We start from the raw sequence: 17,782 nt of genomic DNA on the forward strand, positions 1-17,782 counted from the left end.
TTCTATTCAACAATTACTTCCGAACCAAAAAGAAACTCAGGTGAGTTCTGAGGGCAGCATTCCATTTGACTCTTAAAGGGCCCATGCATTGTAGATAGCATTTATTTAATGCTATCCTTAAAAATGCATCTTTGTGTTCCATTTAACCTTATTTTAAATTTCATATTGCCATATCCAAGGGTATTTTGATGTCGTTTTGGTTTTTATGCTAATTCAAATTACCGTATTCATGTGCAAACCTGTGATGTCATTCCGGGCAGAAACCTCAATGTTACAGCTATTTCAGCACAAAAACTTCCTATAATTTTGGATATTTTGTTGTCATAAATTTTCTTTTCTTTGGTGATTTGTTGTTGTGCAAGTACATGGCAGTAAACCAATGAGCATTCAAAAAAATTGAAAGTGAGGCCATGTCCGAAATGGGCTTCCAGAGCTACGGCTACGTCTATTGTCAGTGCGTCCCCGCGTATTTTCAATGGGCGCGTACCTAGACCTAGCTCTAGACAGTTGATTCGGATGCAGCCCGAGGCTTGGAAGGCATAATAGTCTGGCACCATCCCATTCAACAGTTGACAATTTATAAAATACATTCAGGGAACACAATCAAAAATGGCTTCCTCGTGAAAAAGATGTATAGCCTGAGCTGAACATTATTATCGGCCAGGCCCCTAACCAGCTTGAAACCATGCATTTATAACTGCACCATCATACTTTGATCCCATTTATTATGACGTCTCCTCATGAGAAAGTAAATAACTTTATATGTACCACATGGCTGCGAAAATTGATTATTGGTTTCAATGGCAGTAGGCCAATTTTTGATAGACCTGTTGCTAGCTACTCAAATTGGAGAGCAAATATATGGGAGTCCAGAGAGGCCTCATAAAGCTTATTCTCGACCATAACCCAATCTAAAAACACATTAAAATTGTGCAGCAGCAGGATTCCAGTCAAACCAGTGAGTTTGGCGGTTTTGAGACATCATCTTTCATTGAAAAAAAAACTTCTTCATTTTGCCGACGTGCATGGCTACGCCGCGGTGACGCGCGCACATACCAGAAACCGGTGACTTTTTTATGTTGGCCTTAATGAATTTGTTGTCTTTTCCACTCATAGGATATTGTATGCTGCAAACATCTGTTCACTTAGTCTGCCGTACGTCGATCGTAACGTTCCTCTTGGGCCCACACACTGCACAGAACGAGGAGGTATGTGAGATAGTTTCTCGTGTAAAAAACTGTGCATTAAATGAAATGGGGTGACGGTTACCCAATAATGGCTGGTTCTTCATTACTCACTTCGAGCACAGATAGATTTTAGTTGTGATATCAAACGTTAATCATGCTTCAAATACAGTCACACAAAATGATCACCTAATTGATGCCATAATTCACATGCCTTTTAACCTGTGTCCAATAGCAGACATTTCTGTTACAGAGAATATAGGAGAAAGTGTGGATTCGTAATTTAAGAATTCACAAGGCGCAAAGCGCCGAGTGAATTTGTAAATTAAGAATCCACACTTGCGAGTGTATTCTGTGACTAAAACCATTGCGTCAAAAGAAGTATTGTCATTTACAGTCCAGTGAGTGGAGATGAAAAGACTTGCATATCTTGTATATTGGCCATTTAATTCGGCGGAACTTACATTCAAGGGAGTTATCCGAGGCGCTTATGTTATCAAAATTTTATGTAAAGGAAATTAACATTGTGGCGTGTTTCTGTTAATAATGTGAATCCTAGTCGCCACACCCGTGCAACCACGTTATTTTGGGTGTAGACTCTTTCACGTCAACATGGATTTGAATCAAGTGAAAACAAATTGAAAATATTCAAAATGGATTAAGAATGCGTAAAAAAAAGAGAATAATATTAACGTGAGAAAGAACGTTGTATCCAGACGCCACGAACTGGTTGTGTACAGAGTCTATGGAGAGTCTATGAAGTGTTTCCGAACAAAAATGGAAATGTTTCTCAGTCCCAGATTCATGTCTTTTCAACATTTTTGAGATGACTAACCTTTATTGAGATGATATATGAGGAAAAGAGTGGCGTCAGGATGCAACAGTCTTTCCTTAACGAGTCATAAGTTTCATGATGTCTATTCAGCTATATATGTTTTAAGGTACATTGTCCAAAATGCGGATTCGTAATTCCGAATCCACACTTTACTGAAGATTCGTCGTTCCGAATCCACACTTTGTGACCAGTGTAAGAGATTCATAGTTCTGAATCTACACTTTTAACAATAGTGTGACGTCATGGCAATGGTTTTATTTCTTGAGACTACTTATTGATTTTTGGCCTGCGTAGGATGTTCAGACGAGGCGATGGACGTCGCTGCAAACCAAAGAGTTCACTTATCTCCACACGATGCTGGCTGTCATGATCCTGTACTGTGACGTCTCCAAGTTCAGAACAATCGGTAAGTCTGGCTGTCTGTTGTATGGACTTTGTGCATAAGTACTGTGCTACTCTACTGCCAGGAGCATGGTGTTTGTGCCCTTGGGCAAGACACTTAACTACAATTGCCTCTCCTCCCTGCCAGGAGCATGGTGTTTGTGCCCTTGGGCAAGACACTTAACTACAATTGCCTCTCCTCCCAGGAGTATGAACGGGTAGCTGTGAGGGTAGAGGACAGAATGTACGCTGATATCGGCTGCTATGTGGTCTCGTGGCCTGATGAACGGAGAATATTTGTAAAGCATTTTGAGATCGTTGTTATAATGGAAAGCGTTTTATAAGCATTACAATTTTGGCTTGGAGCCATCCTCAATCCTCCAAAATCAATGGAGGAGTGACCATTGACTCAATCCTTTAAAATTCACTGTTAATGGGTTGAGGCAGTGCTGATGACATTCAGAAGCAGTGCGGATGATATCGAGCACAATGCAGGGCTCAGTAATGCATGGCTGCAAAATAAACAATGCAGGGTCCAAAATGAACGGACACTTTTTGCCCTTCAGCCTCAATCTTCGAAAATCCTCCTAAACTGCCATGAGGATTTTGGAGGTTTGAGGATTGTTAGAGTTAATTTTCATTATTAGAATAGCAATGATTGAATTGGACTTATTGTGGATTACTGTTAATCCCCAGATCAAGCGGATTATCCACCGAGGCAGCGGACATTGATCATCCCCACCAGTAAGCCGCTAGCCATGCCCAGCGACATGCAGCAGATCCTCTTCGCCACGGAAGGCATCAAGTACATCCGGGAGGTGAGTTCATAGGTCGCCGTGGTGACCATTCATCTTACAAAAACCTTCCAAAAGTTTTAATCGAGAACCGTTGATATACTATTGGATGATTTCCAAAGTATGTCACGTTATCGTTGACCACATTGTGGGGAAGTTTTTTTGGGGGGAGGGGGACTTACGATCAAGTCGTTGGAAAAACCTGACTTTTCTGAAAGACATTTTGTTTGCAATCACTTGCACATCCAAGAACGGGTGTAAGCCAGCTAGTCTGGTTCCCTGACCTGACAATGCCCCGACGTCTATAATTTGCTTTGTTTCATCTGAAGTAGGGTCAGGGAACCAGGCTACAAGAGCAGCATATTTTTTCTTGGTTTTTCCAGCATCTATGAACATTAACTTTAAACAGGTTAGTGTGACAATATTTGCTATGAAATACTAACCCCCAAATCTATTGATTTCTGAAAATTGCAGAAAAAGCAAATGTTTTATATTACCTTAACTTCCTATTGTGAGGAAGGAATGCTCCAAGTTTGTTATCATTTTAAAGGTCATGATGTGACGTACTGGGAACATTGGTAAATACCCGGAAACAGACCAAATGATTAAATGAGCAAATCCTTCTTCAAAGGTACCTAATACCCTGTGAAATTATTCCACTTGAAATGGGATCATTTGGAAGAAAACAATAATTGAAGGCGGTTTTATGCCCCGCCAGTGAAGCCGAAGGGGCATACTGTTTCTGCCTTGTCCATCCGTGTGCCAGCGTTATGGGGAAGGTTTTTATTGTTCAGGAAATAAAAACCAAGTTATGGGGATTTTCTGCTGACCCCATAGCGTCTTCGGTCTCCATAATATTGTGGCAGGGATCTCCCTGGGCCATCCCAAGTTCATAGGGACCAAGTCTGACACCTAGTGTGTAGCGGATCTCTCCGAACCCAAGCTTTCCCAAGACAAGAGACCACTCAGAGCGACCTCAAGGCTTAGGGAGCAGGTCCGTTTTGGAGGAAATATACCGCCGATTATGATGATTGTGATTACTCTCTGTTAATTGCACAATAAACCTGCAAGAAATACACCTTGACAACAGGATTGTCGGCACAACATGTATGGTCGTAATTTATTATACAATAATCAAGAAATATACAGGAGTAGTTGGGATCTAATTGGGCTGTTTTATTACCAGGGTCAGTTAATTATACATGCAGTTGGGAGACATTAACCCACTACTCATATAAGCAGCAACATGCACAACATCAACAATGTACAATAATGTAAGCAATACACACTAATGTAAGTAGTACACTCCAATGTAAACAACGCACGCCAATGTAGACAATGCAAGTAATGTACAGCAATGTAAACAATGCATGTACGCCAATGTAGACAATGCGTGCCAATGTAAGTAATGTACAGCAATGTAAACACTGCATCTACGCCAATGTAGACAATGCGTGCCAATGTAAGTAATGTACAGCAATGTAAACACTGCATCTACGCCAATGTAGACAATGCGCGCCAATGTAAGTAATGTACAGCAATGTAAACAATACATGTACGCCAATGTAAACAATGCGCGCCAATGTAAGTAATGTACAGCAATAAACAATACATATACGCCAATGTAGATAATGCGCGCCAATGTAAGTAATGTTAAGCAATGTAAACAATACATGTACGCCAATGTAGACAATGCGCACCAATGTAAGTAATGTACAGCAATGTAAACAATACATGTACGCCAATGTAGACAATGCGCGCCAATGTAAGTAATGTACAGCAATAAACAATACATCTACGCCAATGTAGACAATGCGCACCAATGTAAGTAATGTACAGCAATATAAACAATACATCTACGCCAATGTAGACAATGCGCGCCAATGTAAGTAATGTACAGCAATGTAAACAATACATGTACGCCAAAATAAACAATACAATATGCCAATGTAAATAATACACGCCAATGTAAGTAATGTATGTAAATGTAAACAATACATGCCAATGTAAGTAATACACGCCAATGTAAGTAATGTATGTAAATGTAAACAATACACGCCAATGTAAGTAATGTACGTAAATGTAAACAATACACGCCAATGTAAGAATGTACACCACGCCAGCATATAACCTGTTCAGCCTTGTACCTGATAACGCTTTCCCATGCAAGCGAGTGTCAGCATCGCACAGTACGTGTACACTCACTTGTATGGCTGCGCGCATCAGCATTACACAGCGTAACTTAAGCAAAGTCATGGCCTGAACACAGCTTAATGAAGCTTAACGAGTTTAGACCCCATAAATCAAAGGCAAAGGTCATTATGGTTAAAACAATAGCAATAGTTTTCCCACCATAGCACAAACAAGACTTGTCATATCAACTTAAAACTTGGTATTTTATTTAAGCTGGCGATCTTCTCAGAAACCTGTCACTTTTTTGGACCCCTTAGGCCAAAGATTAGGATTGTTATGATTATTAAAGACAGGAATATTTTTTTCAACATACACATGTAACTCAGTCAAACTGTTGAGATAAATAAGGAGAACCATCATTTATTCTGAGGCTACAAAATACCAAATTGAATGCTTGATCAAATACCCAAGACCAAGCTACTAAAACCAAAGGCTCCAATGCATACATGTGCTCATAATACAAAGCAGTATAAGATAAAAGGGGCATTTAATTTAAAATGTTTGGCAAAACCAAGATACAGAGAAGGGCTTGGTTGGGAAGTTAAAGTTAGTGTTTCCGAATAGTGTTTCTGAATCCAATAAGAATGAAGCTGATCTACATTGTAGTCTGAAGAAATTTAACCATTTGTATAGGACATTCCAAGGTATAATGGTACATTCTAATGGAGCTGGAGCTGGCCCTCGATGATTTGCATTTATTTTGGAAACGTTTAGCAAATCTATTTCAGCCTAATTTAAACGTTTAAACCTTTAGCCACGACACACAGGCTGCATGCCACCTGCACCAGTGTTTGCACTCAAGCATGTTAGTTACAAGAATATACATGAAATAATTATGGTGCACAGCAAACGAAGGGCAGCATCGACACTGATCTACAAAGAAGATCATTCATAATGGACTGTCTTTTGCTTTGTAAATAAAATGGTTTAAAGGTGTCCTTTAGTATTATTAATTGTGTGTGAAATGCATACCAGGGCAGATACAGCAAACATATTCAGTGCGGGTGTGGTTTAAACATTTTGGAAAATTAATTGTAAATGGATTCAGAATGTGTATCATTTCAATGTTTAAATGGCACCCTTTACCACCAACCACGCACAAGGGCAACAGCATGTGTGCCTCTCATGTCCTAGCTGCTCTACTCATATTCATAATACAAAACAGTCTCAATATTTGAGAAAAGTGCATAGAAACTACAGTGAACCAATTAAGTTACAAAGAAGGCTTGGTTGGGAAGTTTATCTTGCTGAAGATTGTGTTTCTGAAAGTCCAATAAGAATAAAGCTGGTCTCATTTGTTTAAACAAAAAAGGGATCTATTGTAAAGAACATGGAGTACATACTTCGTCTCATGGAGATAGCCCTCGATGAACAGACCATTCTATTTGGCAGCGCCCACCATGTATGTGGGCAACAAATCGTTCACCTCTCCTATGTTCAATACCGGTATTACATGTGCCAGACGTACACATGTCATACATGCCAATGCATGCACATGACAAATTTGTACACACCTATGTCGGGCATAAATCATGGCTGTGACTGGTCAAAACTTCCTGGAGGGGGGCGTGTGGATTTGTCTATAATTTCCCATCTGTTTTCATGACAAATGGTGGAGTATGGTACACGTACTGTTAGCTGGAAATATAAATGAATGTTGCACGATCAGTATTTACACTTGTACCATATCTTTAAGCAATACATGTAGCTCAGTAGAGAAGAACTTGCGACACATGCGGGTTTTTTTCTAGACTAATTGGAAATATTTAAAAAAAATTCAACCTACAATGTACATAGAACACCTCATGTAAAACATTTATAGTTGTATTTCTGAGGCGATGTTATCAGTTTGGGACAAATTTTGTCATTTTGGGAAATGGGAAGTTTTAGAAAAAAAATCAAACTAGCGCTTCCATTTTAAAAAAACATGGATGTATGTACAACTGTACAAGCTCCAAATAAGTTTGCACATATGACTACGGTTGATGTACATGTGTAAGATACTGAATGTGATATAACACATGTAATCTTTCTATGTACATGTATACAATCCCATATCTGCTCAAAGTGTTCAAGTCTGTCCTGTTTGTGAAGTTGCAATCAGAAAGCTTCTGTACATTGCACACGTCCATGGATGCATGGAGCATCAATAATTTTCATGGGTGTTTTGTAGATAAAATGTCTTGATACCATTTTTGTATATTTTTTCTTTTTTTATTCCCTGCCTTTTGTTTTGATCGTTTGAACAATTACATGTTGGTTGATATCTCTAAACCAAGTGATACATGCACATGTACACAGCAACCCCACTGTACCAGTTCCTCCGTAATGTACATTTAACTGCTAATTTATGTGCAGGTGTGTATGTGATATCAGAACCACCCCGACAGTCCCATGAAGCAATGCACTTGCCATCTGCACTAAAATGGCAGATTTTATCTGAGGCCGAAAGGTAAATATCACCTGCATCATCACAACACAGCCCACGAGGATCACTACAACTTTGAGTAAACAGTTTGTTCCCATGTAAGTCAACAGCCATCAGCAAACCCTCCTTGCTGCTGTTGGTGTAAATAAGTCGCTTGTTGCTGAAGATCAAATGTGTATCAATCTTTGGAGCAGGCAGTGTTCTGACGAGGGAACCATCTGGGTTGTGTAGAGATATCTGTTCCTTGTCCTTGTAACCCACTGCTATCAGATTGCTGCTGTCCACTGCCAGGCACGTCGGCATTCCATCCACGCCGGCCTCTTTACCCGGTAGGAACTGATGAAGGAGCTGGTATTCCTTGTTGAAGATCTTGACTGCAGGATTGTCTAGGATCAGAAGTTGATCATCCTTGTTGATGGCTAGAGCTGTTGCTTTCTGTATGTCATTACGGTCAAGGGGTTCGTTTGGTTTATCAGGGTCAGGTTTGTAGGTCTTTGTAGAAATCACCTTCCCTTTTATACCCAATGTTAGCAATTTATCACTCTGTACCACAGCAATTTCACTTGTGGAGTATGCTGCTATATGTCGATAGTCTCTACCTTGCACATATTCTGAAAAGGCCTCATCTGTCTCCCATTTCTCCTCCAAGAGCAGAGTCCCAAACTGACCATCCTCTTTACTCTCCTTAAAGCCAAGGAATGACTTCCCATGCCTGATATCCAAACTCTTATGCACCTCCACCTGCTCATTCAAATCCCGCAGCATTTTCTTTTTGTTCTCCAGGATCTCATAGCACGTTGCTGTAGTCATCACTTTATTCACTTTACCCAGAATCTTCTCAGACGTTTCCGCATATGCAAATTGTTTCTCTCGTTTAGTGGCAATGTCCCTGGCCTCCATTTTGAGTTGTTCTTCTTTCTCTCTGATTTTGGCAATTTCCTTTTCTGCTTTCTGTGAAATTTGAGAGTACGTTTTTACCAGCATCTTGTCAAGTCTGTAACGTGAATGACCTGAAGAAGGGGTTGCAGAAATGAATTTTTTTATGCACTCTTCTGTTTTAGCTACGGATTCATGTACTTCTTGTTTACATCTGCTAACTGCCTGGTCGATGCTGACGTGAGAATGTATGGATCCTTTGTGGTCAATGTTTGTGCATTCATTGCATATGAGGACTTCACATGTGTTACAATACAGACAGAGATCTTGATCTGGGTGCTCGCGACACTTGGGAACTTTCTTGAGTTCAGTGTCCTCAGTTATTTCTTCGGGCTCAACAGGTAGCTCTGTCAAAGCCACAATCTTGTGACTCTTCAGTGCTGCAAATCGATTATGCGCCTTCTGGCATTCTTGACAGAGATAATGCTTGCAATCCATGCATCGAGAAATAGCTTCGTTCTCCGCCTCATCACATGCCTGACACATGACTTTTAACCCCTGACCTTCAGTCTGTTCCTGTTGATTGACATCCTTTGATCCTCCAGGTAGCATGTCCACGCCAGCTTCTGTCAGGGCAGTTTCCTTTCGACACAACGGACAGACGATATTCTTGTCGTCCTTATTTTGTGTCAGTTTGAGTTCTTGCAGACATTTCAGGCAGAAGCTGTGTGAGCAGTCTAGCTTCCTAGGATCCTTGTACTCAGTGTAACAGATAGGACATTCTTGAAGTTCCTTCTGGGTCTCATCCAAGACTAGATCTGTCACACCTCCCTCTGCCATCTTGCTTAGTTGTACTCTACATGTACCATATAAGAGTGGAAAGAAAAACAAACTTTCAACTTATGCATGTACTATAAGATACTGCATGAATATAGATGGACTAATGTTCAGTATACAGTGGAACACCGTTACAATGAACATTGTTGGATCCACAGAAAGTGTTCATAGTGACGATCGTTCGGTATAGTGATTTTGAACTGCTGGTTCCCTCTTTTGACCAATAGTGAACTGGCATTTCTCACATCCCGCAGCCGCAGGAGGAGTCCTCTAAACTTTAGCAACGGGTGGTTTTCCCTTTTATTCCTTGGGCCGGGTGGTTTTCCCTTAATTTTATTCCTTGGGGAAATAATAGCCATCTGTCGCTTGTCGACATTCACACACAATGTTACTATGGGTCGTTCGATGTTCGGGAATTAAAAGGGGTCCAAATAGTGTTTCATGTACAACCGGTAGATTTTTTGTTAATCTATTGACTTTTTTCAACAACAATGCTCGGTAGATGTTGTACATTAAAACCGGGAGCCAAGGATGATGTTCGGTATAGCCGAATGTTTGGTATAGCGGTGTTCGGTATAACGGCGTTCCACTGTAGTTCACTAACAGTTTGCATACATGTAGATGTAAATATGTATTTAAATCACTTCAATTTTATGCAGATGAAATCAAAAACATACATGCATATAACAATATGAAGGTAAATAATCAAAGAACATCATGACAGTCAAGATTTCTTCTTCTTGGATACATGAGAGCATAATGCAGTCTGTCATGGTGCTATTTATTATATTCCCCTGTGCGGCTGCATACGGTACAACATTTGCAAACATCAAAAAACAAAACATCCAAATTATTATGAAATACCTTACTAGACTGTTAGTGAATGACAGTCCAAAGCATCCTGTAAAATCATGGCACCTGGTGTGCTGACATTTTCAAGAATAGTGGTATTTTTGTATCAATTGCAAATTGGAAGAAAAATCAATTACTGCCCAGATACCATGTTTAGTCTGAATATTGTTTGCAATCGATCACACATCTATGAACGGGTCCAAGCCTTCTAGACTGGTTCCCCGACCTTACAATTCCCCGACCTCTATGAATTGCTCCATTTCAATTTAAGTGACATCAGGGAACCAGACTGCAAAAACATGATTGTTTTTCTTGGTTTTTCCAGCATCTACAAACCCAAAACAGCAAACAAGTCAATGTAACAATATCTGCTATAAAACACTAACTCCCAAAATCCATCCATTTCTGAAAATTACAGCAAAGGCAAATGTATATTCCCATAACATCGTCCACCTACCTACAAGTTCAACAGGCCTCTTTATGGGTACAGTTTGAAGTCGTTTCCTGCATGCAGTCTGTCAGCAGTATCAGCCACACCCTACTATTACTACAACAGCACAACTGTATGTTGTGTACACGGATTGTCCAATAGATAGTGTTGTGGATCAAGAATTTAAGTTTGCCAGAAGATAGAGATAGGACAGTCAGAAAGAATCAAAGGACAATCCATTGTGTCTGCATGGGATACAGGGCCCCAAAAGCTAATTACATTGGCTTATTCCATTAGGGTCCCATGGTGCTGTATTTCTCCTGTGCTAGCTTGATTATCATCCTCCACTTACCTACTATGTAGCCGTTTTATGGGTCGAGTTCAAAACTTTTCCCCCCTTTATGTATACAGTCTGTCAGCAGAATCAGCCACACCCTACATGTACTGCTACATGTACTACAACAGTGCTCACTGCTGTACTGTACATGTTGTACACGTTGTATAGTGCCTCACTATACCACAGTCAAGTTCACTTTACTGAGTTGTAACAGCTTTCATTGCGATGTCGCAATTGAACTGTTTCCTCATGAACATTATTGCTCATCCTCCACTTACCTACAATGTAGCCGTTTTATGGGTACAGTTTGAGGTTTTTTCCTGCATACAGTCTGTCAGCAGACTCAGCCACACCCTTCTTGTACAGGTAGGCCCATGTATACTACAACAGCACGACTGTATGTTTTGTTCACGCATTGTCCAATATTACTGAATAGTGCCTCGCTACCACAGTCAAGTGCACAGCAACGGCTGTTGCTGTAAATGTTGAACTATTTCCTCATGAACACAATTCCCAGGTTTTTATGAATAGATTTTTATGAGACACCTCTGACCTCAAGCTAGGCCCAATTTCATAATGCCGCTTACATGGCTTAAGCACAAAATTTGCTTAAGCACAAAAAAATGTTGCTTAATACGTTACCCACTGAAACTCTATGCAATTGTTATGCTAAGTAAACAACAGCTAAATACCGGTCACAAGCAATGTACATTCCATTGAGTTTTGGCTGGGAACATGATTATATTAAACAAGTTTTTTTGTGCTTAAGCATGCTTAAGCAGCTCTATGTAATTGGGCCCTTAGCTGTCCTGTACTTGTACATTGTACCGGGCTGCTCTTGTGCATGCAGTACATGTAGGCAGATAATGGATTGGTGTATTACAGTTTATAAAAAGTTTATGAGGATAACCTTTATGGGTTATTCCACCGGGTTTGGAAACAATGTGTGCATATGACCATATTATGAAAAGTATGAATGCCTTGCTTGCAGTTGCTCTACATAATATTTGTAATTGTTGGGTGTTTCACTACTGCATACAGTTTTAAATCATTGAATGTGCCAGAAATATTAGCAAAAATGTCATTGGGACGTCGCATTTGTCACTGTATGCACCACTGAAGAACAAGACTGGAAGTCTGTTTTGAATTCTTGACCCCATTTTATTTGCATACCGCTGATGCAGGTGAAAACTAAAGGAAAATACAAACATTCATATTAAATATTACAATCACATCAACATCAAAATACATGATTAAACAATTACATAAATAGATTAAGAGAGAATATTAGACCAATTGTGAACGGGCAGCACCTTATCGACAATATACTCGGTTGCGGAGGAGTCAACAATTAATTTTAATAAAATACAATTAATCCAATGAATTATTTAAATAAAGAAACCCACTGATATTAAACTTACAATTGTTCCCCGGGTAAGGAATCATCAGCACACAGTGAGGTATATGGTTTAACAGTTGTTGGGTGTTCAGGGATTTACAGCGGCATTCTGGGGTGCTGTACAAAATAATGTGAATAGAAAATAAATAAACATACCACAATGAAATATAATTCACAGATATAAATTATGTTATAAATTGGCATCCCCAAAAATCTGTACTTTCTGTTTCCATGTACCGGGGTGAAGGCCTATAAAATACGGGCGTTGGCTCTAAGGAATCTTAGGTATTTCGGCATGAACTAAAACACACGTATCCATGATTATCCAGCCAGGCGCTAGTAATATAGTATACAGATAAATGCTAACAGGGAATAAAATGTTCAGAAATAAACATGATATTAATTGAAGTAAAAAATAAACTCAAGTAAAAAAATTTACAAATTGTTGGCTACTGAAAAGTGAAGTGAGTTGGTCCGGAGCGTGAACGCAATGATTTGAATTTCCCGCACGCCGGGGTGGCGCAAGCAAAAACATTACTGATGGCATACAAGAGATTCCTAAACAGGGTTGGTTGGGGACTGACTAGATTAGACTTGCAAATTATGTGAATAAGGGCTCTCAATCAGGGAAAAAGTTACTCCAAGGAAAGAAACTTTATAAATAATGGAATAAATTTAATACATAGCGGCGATGATAACAACATTTACACCGTGTCAATGTCTAAGCCGGCGAGAAAAAAAGTGTAGAAAGTCTATGGGATTTGGGATAGAAAACATGAAGAAGAAAAAAAATACAGAAACAAAGGCTTTTCCGCAAGGTTTTGCGGAAAAGCCAATCAGATTTTCCACACATTTTTTCTTGGGTGGCAGAGAGGCCCAGTGCATGTTATAGGCAGTCTGTTACATGGGCCCATAACACTGGTCTGGGTAACCATCCATAGTGGTTAAAACTCAAGATGAAACAGAACTCATCTGCAATAACCAATGTCTTTGGTAATCATTGTCAATGAAAGGTTTGTTTTCAGTGGTGCAAAACAATGTTATACAGTCATTGAAATGTAGGTTAAATTAATAAACCACAGCAAGAAGGAGAGAACTAGTCAAACTGTTTTGGTTAATAAATGGAGAACCATCGTTTATTCTGAGGCTACAAATGCCTGATCAAGTTGAATGCTTGATCAAATACCCAAGACCAAACTACTAAAACCAAAGGCTCCAATGTGTACATGTGCTCATAATACCAAGCAGTATAAACGTTAAGATAAAAGGGGCATTTAATTTAAAATGTCGGGAAAAAACCAAGATACAAAGAGGGCTTGGGTTGGAAGTTAAAGTTAGTGTTTTTGAATCTCTTATAAGAATGAAGCTGATCTACATTCCAAGGTATAACGTTACATTCTTATGCAGGTGGCCCTCGATGATTTGCGTTCATTTTGGAAACGTTTAGCAAATCAATTTCAGCCTAATTGAAACGTTTAAACCTTTAGCCACGACACACAGGCTGCATGCCACCTGCACCAGTGTTTGCACTCAAGCATGTTAGTTACAAGAATATACATTAAATTATTATGGTGCACAGCAAACGAAGGGCAGCATTGACACTGATCTACAAAGAAGATCATTCATAATGGACTGTCTTTTGCTTTGTAAATAAAATGGTTTAAAGGTGTCCTTTACTAGTATTGTTAATTGTGTGTGAAATGCATACGAGGGCAGATACAGCAAACATATACAATGCGGGTTTGGTTTAAACAGTTTGGAAAATTAATTGTAAATGGATTAAGAATGTTTATCGTTTCAATGTTTAAACAGCACCCATTACCACCAACCGCGCACAAGGGCAACAGCATGTGTGCCTCTCATGTCCTAGCTGTTCTACTCATATTCATAATACAAAACAGTCTCAATATTTGAGAAAAGTGCACAGAAACTGCAGTGAACCAAGTTACAAAGAACGCTTGGATGGGAAGTTTATCTTGCTGAAGTTTGTGTTTCTGAAAGTCCAATAAGAATAAAGCTGGTCTCATTTGTTTAAACAAACAAAAAAGGATCTATTGAAAAGAACATGGAGTACGTACTTTGTCTCATGGAGATAGCCCTCGATGAACAGACCATTCTATTTGGCACCGCCCACCATGTATGTGGGCAACAAATCGTTCACCTCTCCTATGTTCAATACCAGTACATGTATACATGTGCCAGACGTGCACATGTCTGCATGCACATTACAAATGTGTACACACCTATGTCGGGCATAAATCATGGCTGTGATTGGTCAAAACTTCCTGGAGCGGGGTGTGTGGATCAGTCTATTGCCCACCTGTTTTCATGACAAATGGTGGAGTACCATACATGTACTGGTAGCTGGAAATATGGATACTAAATGGATGTTGCATGATCAGTATTTACACTTGTACCATATCTTTAAGCAATACATGTAGAAGTAGAGAAGAACTTACGACACATGCGGGTTTTTTTTTCAAGACTGATTGGAAATATTAAGTTTATTTTTCAACCTACAATGTACATAGAACACCTCATGTAAAAACTTTATTGTTATAATTCTGAGGCGATGTTATCAGTTCGGGAAAAAAAATTTCATTTTGGGAAATGGGAAGTTTTAGGAAAAAAATCAAACTAGCGCTTCCATTTTAAAAACATGTACAACTGTACAATCTCCAAATAAGTTTGCACATATGACTACGGTTGATAATTGTGTGTAAGATACTAAATGTAATATAACACATGTAAACTTTCTATGTACATGTATACATTCCCATATCCTGCTCAAAGTGTTTCAAGTCTGTCCTGTTTGTAAAGTTGCAGTCAGAAAGTTTCTGTACATTGCACACGTCCATGGATGCATGGAGCATCAATAATTTTCATGGGTGTTTTGAAGATATAAAATGTCTTGATACCATTTTCGTATATTTTTTTCTTTTTTATTCCCTGCCTTTTGTTTTCATCGCTTGAACAATTATGTGTTGGTTGATATCTCTAAACCAAGTGATACATGAACATGCACGTAGACCCAAAGTACACATATGTACCTGCTAATTTATGTGCAGGCGTGTATGTGATATCAGAACCATCCTGACAGTTCCATGAAGCAATGCACTTGCCATCTGCACTGAAATGGCAGATTTGATCTGAGGCCAAAAGGTAAATATCACCTGCATCATCACAACACAGCCCACGAGGAGAACTACAACTTTGATTAAACAGTTTGTTGCCATGTAAGTCAACAGCCATCAGCAAACCCTCATTGCTGTTGGTGTAAATAAGTCGCTTGTTGCTGATGATCAAATGCCTATCAATCTTTGGAGCAGGCAGTGTTCTGACGAGGGAACCATATGGGTTGTGTAGAGATATCTGTTCCTTGTCCTCGTAACCCACTGCTATCAGATTGCTGCTGTCCACTGCCAGGCATGTTGGCGTGCCATCCACGCCGGCCTCTTTACCCGGTAGGAACTGATGAAGGAGCTGGTATTCTTTATTGAAGATCTTGACTGCAGGATTGTCTAGGATCAGAAGTTGATCATCCTTGTTGATGGCTAGAGCTGTTGCTTTCTGTATGTCATTAGGGTCATGGGGTTCGTTTGGTTTATCAGGGTCACGTTTGTAGGTCTTTGTAGAAATCCCCTTCCCCTCTGGATCCAGTGTAACCAGTTCATAAGTGTATGCCAAAACCATTTCACTTGTGGAGTATGCTGCTATATGTCCTGTGCACCATATATCGTTATCTACATCTAGAAAGGTCTCATCCCTCTCCCATTTCTCCTCCAAGAGCAGAGTCCCAAGCTGACCAACCTCTTCACTCTCCTTAAAGCCAAGGAATGACTTCCCATGCTTGATATCCAAACTCTTATGCACCTCCACCTGCTCATTCAAATCCCTCAGCATTTTCTTCTTGGACTCCAGGATCTCATAGCACGTTGCTGTAGTCATCACTTCATTCACTTTACCCAGAATCTGCTCAGACGTTTCTGTATATGCAAATTCTGTATCTCGTTTAATGGCAATGGCCCTGGCCTCAATTTTGAGTTGTTTTGCTTTATCTCTGATTTTGCTAATTTCCTTTTCTGCTTTCTGTGAAATTTGAGAGTAAGTTTTTACCAGCATCTTGTCGAGTCTGTAACGTAAATGACCTGAAGAGGGGTTTGCAGAAATGAATTTTTGAATGCACTCTTCTGTTTTAGACACGGATTCTTGTACTTCTTGTTTACATCTGCTAACCGCCTGGTCGATGCTGACGTGAGAATGCATGGATTCTTTGTGATCAATGTTTGTGCATTCATTGCATATGAGGACTTCACATGAGTTACAATACAGACAGAGATCTTGATCTGGATGCTTGAGACACTTGGGAACTTTCTTGAGTTCAGTGTCCTCAATTATATCTTGGAACTCAACAGGTAGCTCTGTCAAAGCTACCATCTTGTGAGCCCTCAGTGATGCCAATCGATTGTGTGCCTTCAGGCATTCTTGACAGAGATAATGTTTGCAATCCATACATCGAGAAATGGCTTCATTTTCCTCATCGCATGCCTGACACATGACTTGTAACCCCTGACCTTCAGTCTGTTCCTGTTGATTGACATCCCTTGATCCTCCAGGTAGCATGTCCAGGCCAGCTTCAGACAGGGCAGTTTCACTTCGACACAATGGACAGACAATTTTCTTGTCGTCCTTATTTTGTGTCAGTCTGAGTTCTTGCAGACATTTCAGGCAGAAGTTGTGTGAGCAGTCTAGCATCCTAGGATCCTTGTACTCAGTGCAACAGATAGGACATTCCTGAAGTTCCTTCTGAGTCTCATCCAAGACTAGATCGGTCATACCTCCCTCTGCCATCTTGCTCAGTTGTACTCTACATGAACCATATAAGAGTGGAAAGAAAAATGCATACTATAAGATACTGTTTAAATATAGACTGACTCGTGTTCAGTATACAGTGGAACACCACGATAACGCACATTGTTGGATCCACAGAAAGTGTTCGTAATATAGTGATTTTGAACTGCCGGTACCCTCTTCCTACCAATAGTGAACTGGCATTTCTCACATTCCGCTGCCGCAAGAGGAGTCCTCACGAAACGTTTAAGCAACTTGTGGTTTTCCCTTTTATTCCTTGGGCCTGGTGGTTTTCCCTTAATTTCATTCCTTGGGGAAATAATAGCCATCTGTCGCTTGTCGACATTCACACACGATGTAACTATGGGTCGTTTGATGTTCTGGA

At 39.8% G+C, this 17,782-nt stretch overlaps 1 protein-coding gene across 1 annotated transcript in view; it reads left to right on the forward strand.

Annotated features, from left to right (window-relative positions):
* Positions 1 to 1,168: 1,168 nt before the first annotated feature.
* Positions 1,169 to 17,782, forward strand: part of LOC119728337 (ubiquitin carboxyl-terminal hydrolase 24-like) — a 28,954-nt gene continuing 12,340 nt past the window's right edge. The window contains exons 1-3 of the mRNA XM_038200535.1: positions 1,169 to 1,208; positions 2,314 to 2,425; positions 3,097 to 3,218. Of these exons, the coding sequence (XP_038056463.1) occupies positions 2,374 to 2,425; positions 3,097 to 3,218 (174 nt within the window). The 5' untranslated portion in view covers positions 1,169 to 1,208; positions 2,314 to 2,373. The remainder of the gene's footprint in view (positions 1,209 to 2,313; positions 2,426 to 3,096; positions 3,219 to 17,782) is intronic.

This window comes from Patiria miniata, unplaced genomic scaffold, assembly GCF_015706575.1.
Source record: "Patiria miniata isolate m_02_andy unplaced genomic scaffold, ASM1570657v1 HiC_scaffold_20, whole genome shotgun sequence".
In the NCBI taxonomy this organism is placed as follows: domain Eukaryota; kingdom Metazoa; phylum Echinodermata; class Asteroidea; order Valvatida; family Asterinidae; genus Patiria; species Patiria miniata.